General features: G+C 37.0%; 1 protein-coding gene across 1 annotated transcript; it reads right to left on the reverse strand.

Moving 5' to 3' along the window:
• Positions 1-1,523: 1,523 nt before the first annotated feature.
• LOC140888735 (uncharacterized) lies at positions 1,524-2,527 on the reverse strand. The gene is made up of 2 exons (XM_073296435.1): positions 2,165-2,527; positions 1,524-2,093 (listed from the first exon to the last, which is right to left on the reverse strand). The coding sequence occupies exons 1-2, from the start codon at positions 2,525-2,527 to the stop codon at positions 1,524-1,526; spliced, it is 933 nt and encodes a 310-aa protein (XP_073152536.1).
• Between the last annotated feature and the right edge of the window lie 786 nt (positions 2,528-3,313).

Consider the following 3,313-nt stretch of genomic DNA (forward strand, 5'->3'; position numbering starts at 1 on the left):
ATGTGAATAGAAAATGGTAAGACAATACAGTAAAAAAATCTAATTGATGTATTGTTGACTTGATGCACAACCACCTATTTGTATATTGTTTGGTGGTTGAGAACACATTTATTTGACTTACTTTTTGTTATATATATGTGCAGCACTATACAATAATAGAGTCCAACTTAGTTCCGGCCCTTGAAAGCTACATCTGTTGTCCACAAAATATGGATGACTCCCCAAGTAATTCGGACTCTACTGCACCATCAAATAACAACACTGATAAACTCCCTCCTGAAATCATAATTCTGTCCAGTGATTCGGAGGACGAAGATGTCGAAGTTGTCCTACTATCTTCTGAAGGTGAGAATGCTAATTCAGGAAGTGAAACAAATGCTGGAAATGGTGACAAAACTGTGTTGGATCGGGCTGATGGCAAGAATGCAATAAGATGTAAAGATGCAGATGTTTCGATCGCAACCGACTGTGGTGGAGAAGAATCGGAATCATGTCCCTCAGATGAGGCAACCACCGAAACCCCTGCTTCCATCCTAGATGACAGCAGTGGTGACTCCACCTACATACAAAGCTCTCAGTCTTCCAACTCAGTAGATGATGTTTACTGATAAACTATGGTGTCCCGTACTAGTAAATAGTGTTTGGTTAATGAGACTCATATTTCATGCCTCACATTTCGATTGGTTTTGGATCACGGTTATGACTCCTCTTAAGTTATTTCCGTTGTAAGTAGATGTTGCTTACCGTATTGGGCATAAGTACTCTAGTAGTGGTATATATGTTTTGTTTAAGATGGCTACTCATCGGTCAATCAACCAAACATGAAGCACTATTGTAAATGTATGTTGATGCATAATATATGTCTCCCTATTTTGTTTAAGAGGATCTCTCATTCTCCCACACATATCAGTGTTGTAAATTTGTTTTCTTTAAGATGATCTCTTAATCTCACACACATTTTCTAAGGAACATAACAGAAGGAGAAGAATGAGAAACCATAAATTCCAACAATGTTGATAGCAAAGAAATATTGTGTTACAAAATACATAAAACCAATAGTTTCGTTCAATCCTAAACCAAATAGGTGGATCATTAATTGAAAATTTTCACAAGTATATAAAAACATCCGAAAATTATTTTAACTTTGACATATTGTCTTCGTACTGCATTTCCATTAATGATAAGCACCAAATGTCTAGTTCAATACAACATATTATATATAATCTAATTAATTAAGGGAGACTATGAAAATACTGAACTGTACGAATAAAACCATATAATATTATAACATGACAATCACCAAAAAATCAACTGGTGTACTTACAACAAAAGCGCTCGAACAAGTAATATAATCTTGCGCTCGATAAAAGGTTTTTAACCACAAACGCAAGTACACCATAGTCATAAGCATAGACACTACAGAGGCTCGACAATAGAACCCATGGCTTACATAATGTTTTCCAAAACACAAAATATGTAGTGCCCTAGATGCAAAATATCAAAACAAGTTCTTGATCCAATCATCAATCTTTCTGCAGTAGCCGTCGAATCAAACTTAACCTACCCTCATGGGGCAAACGCAAGAACAGTACTAACTTGCTTGGATTGTCTACCATCAACTCCGCTACAAATACTTTATCATCCATGTTGATCTCTGTCATATGTCCTAATGCGTCAAATGCATTATCCATAAGGGCAGCTATCTTCTCGTCAGTACCAAGTTTCTTTACGAGATCCGACATAGTTGACTTAGTAATGTCTGCTAAATTGTTGATAGCATGGACAATACCATCATCACTTTCAACATTTTTCTTGCATTTCTTTGAGTCTCCCTTTCGATTGCTAGTTGCATTAGACAAAGGACTTTGTGACACTGATATTGATTCACCGGCACCCTCTGTCACATTGAAAAAATCAGTTGCCACATATTCGACATCAGTACTTACATCAGTGTTGATGTTCAGAACATCTTGTACAGCAGCCGCAAATGGCTCAACATAGCTCCCTGCTGCCCTATCGTTACCAAATATCTCGCACCAATCATTGAAAAATGGCCAGGACTTATTTCTCATGAGGCGTGCATTATTATCTGACTGTAACACCAATGTACAAAAAATTAGCCTATATAACATGGAAATAATTAAAAGCTAGAACAGGTTTGTACCTTCACAAACTCTTCCCAAGCCTCGTTCGAAGCTTCAATAACTTTGTCGGTGTCATTCCAACCTATACCACTTCGACTTAACATTGACATCAACGAGCCATGTGTTTTCTTCCACACATGAATTTTAGAAACAATGTGAGGATTAGCACGGATATTTGAACCTGGAAACGCTTTTGCGAGCTCAGTCTCCAAGAAAGACAAGTATCCACAACGAAAACCATTTTCGCTCCTAAACCCTCGATGGACTGCTGTTTTTAGAGCTTCGATAAGGGCTTCTTCCTCTCTCACGCTCCAGGTACGACGTGTTTTTTCAGTTTTATTTCCTTTTCCCTTTGCATTGAAAATGCTTGGACCAGATTCCATAGTTGTGTATTTAACCAATGTGTGATGACCTGCATATAATCGGAATTCATTAATTTAAACATAAATATATTTTAGCTAAGGACGTGGGAACACGCATACTGACTTGGATAGCATACGGTATGAGTAAAAATGACCAAACATTGAATCAAATAAAGCTTTGATTATATTACACATGATGAGAATCCAAACATAATCAGTCAAACAAGCGAAACATTGATCAAACACTAATAACAACATCAACTAATCTATCACTATAAGAACATAGAAAATTTCAGCAAGATGAAAAACACTGTTTCATGCCTCCCTTTGATACATCGAATTTGCTAAATTGTCTCTCCAAGTGTCCCAAGCTTGAGAAGATGTCAAATTATCTATAAAATCATCACTTGGGCCATGTGTAGGACTACATGTTGTATCTTCCACTTCTTCAACAGGATCATTGGGCATTTGAGTTCGGATAAAGTTATGCAATAAAATACAAGCCATTATCATCCTATTCTGAATTTTCAAAGGATAAAATGTAGGTGATCGAAGCACAGCCCATCTCTTTTTAAGCAGCCCGAATGCCCGTTCTATGACATTACGTGCACGACAGTGTTTGGCATTGAAACACTCCTTGTAATTTTGAGGCCCAATAGATGAATTGGCCCAAGCATGTATGTGATAGCGTACTCTCCTATATGGTGTCAAGAACCCTTCCACGTTAGCATATCCATTGTCACATAAATAATAGCACCCTGTCACAAAACAATCATTGGAAATTATAGATCTAAATTTATGAGAATT

This window comes from Henckelia pumila, chromosome 3, assembly GCF_033568475.1.
Source record: "Henckelia pumila isolate YLH828 chromosome 3, ASM3356847v2, whole genome shotgun sequence".
NCBI classification, from domain to species: Eukaryota; Viridiplantae; Streptophyta; class Magnoliopsida; order Lamiales; family Gesneriaceae; genus Henckelia; species Henckelia pumila.